Raw genomic sequence first — 1,450 nt, 5'->3', positions numbered from 1 at the left:
ACATGTACATGTACAGTAGCTTTGACCCAATTTTCCAGCAAATTCAAAAATTCATAATACACGTACAGTGTAAATCCAATTTTGATCAAAATCTGCTCAAAATATTTAGACAACATAAATATATGTACATATACATGTACATCAAAAAATTGAAGAACTTTTTAGTCCCTATAGCATACATATGCTATAGAGCCTTTGGTGCAATTTTTGATAAAGTTAAATGAAAAGAAGCGATAAGCAGTAAGCATTATGCCAAAATCCAATGGGAAAGAAACCCTGATGTACGTGTAAGGTTAATGTAGCAGTTCTACTGATACATGTACATGTATATACAAATATAACTTTGCTAGTACCTTGCACGAGATAGTCCCATTCCTAGCCTCTCTGCCTGCTTAGCTTTCATTGGATCAAGAGAGGCCATCTTCTGTCTATCAACTTGAACAGCAAACTCTGTCCTAGAACACAACATTAAAAAGAATCTTATAACACATAAAAGGAGCTGCTAGTGTAGTATAGGGGACTAGTTGCCACCCTATTATAGTAAGGACAGGTGCTTTTTCTCTCTCCTCCAGGTCTGGTATTCTATTCTTACTTGTCTTGGTGGGGGCTTTTGTCAGTAAAGACAGCTGCTTGCTTTTCTAGTGTTTTCTGTTCTTCTTCTACTTGTTTTTCAATCTCAGAGAAACTCCTGTTGACTTTCTGGGCTCCTAGTCCTTTACCAAACTAAACAAGAAATTCACAATACACATTGGAGCTTAATTGTGGCCATTCACTTACACTAGGCTTGGCAGCTGGCTTTCTTTTACTAATAAGTGAGCTACGTCCATCTACATAAAGCAAGACATTCATTAATGAATATAATAAGAATTACGGGAGAAATACAGCATACATGTACATGTATGTACAAGTACTTCCTGAATGAGAATAAGTTTGTTAATGTAGTACCAACATTAATTTGAGCTACATGTACTTGGACAATAACATATTCTATGGTCTTCTGCCAAATTTTTGAGCAGCTTCAAAAATTCATAATAAAATCTAATTTGATCAAAATCAACTCAAACTTTCTACGCAACATACAGTGTACAAGTAAGGCAAGAACATGTACAGATATTCCCAGGATAACACTTTTTTGGAGATTGAATAATCAAAAATATCTAGAAAAATTGTGATAATGTCAAACCTGTTTTAGTAGGTGTAACGGCTGGCTCAATGGACAGTGTGTCCACACTAGGCTGTCTTGTCAGGTCGTCATCACTTTGATGAGCTGATGAATGAGTGGATGACTTAGGAGGAGAGGTCTGAGACACAGAGACTCTGGCCATATCTAGACTCATATCTATACAAGAAACAGGATGAGAGAGAAAGGAGAGAGGGAGGGAGGGAGAGAGGGAGGGAGGGAGAGAGGTAGGGAGGGAGAGAGGGAGGGAGGGAGAGAGGGAGGGAGGGA

At 38.0% G+C, this 1,450-nt stretch overlaps 1 protein-coding gene across 1 annotated transcript; it reads right to left on the bottom strand.

Moving 5' to 3' along the window:
* Window positions 1-346: 346 nt before the first annotated feature.
* On the bottom strand, window positions 347-1,363 carry LOC105314438 (uncharacterized). Its single transcript, XM_011408607.2, has 4 exons — window positions 1,184-1,363; window positions 778-827; window positions 593-723; window positions 347-455 (listed from the first exon to the last, which is right to left on the bottom strand). The coding sequence occupies exons 1-4, from the start codon at window positions 1,335-1,337 to the stop codon at window positions 347-349; spliced, it is 444 nt and encodes a 147-aa protein (XP_011406909.2). The 5' UTR covers window positions 1,338-1,363.
* Window positions 1,364-1,450: the final 87 nt, after the last annotated feature.

Source organism: Amphimedon queenslandica, unplaced genomic scaffold (assembly GCF_000090795.2).
Source record: "Amphimedon queenslandica unplaced genomic scaffold, v1.1 AMPQUscaffold_12919, whole genome shotgun sequence".
NCBI lineage: Eukaryota > Metazoa > Porifera > Demospongiae > Haplosclerida > Niphatidae > Amphimedon > Amphimedon queenslandica.
Note: the sequence above shows the minus strand (reverse complement) of the source record. Positions and strands in the feature narration are given on the sequence as shown.

Excerpts from the sequence above, each read along its gene's own strand:
- LOC105314438 (XM_011408607.2), bottom strand. The coding sequence starts at position 1,337 with ATGAGTCTAGATATGGCCAGAGTCTCTGTGTCTCAGACCTCTCCTCCT. Across the intron at positions 724-777 it reads AGCCAGCTGCCAAGCCTAGT|TTTGGTAAAGGACTAGGAGC; the intron begins GTAAGTGAATGG and ends TTTCTTGTTTAG. Across the intron at positions 456-592 it reads AAAAGCCCCCACCAAGACAA|GACAGAGTTTGCTGTTCAAG; the intron begins GTAAGAATAGAA and ends GTTGTGTTCTAG.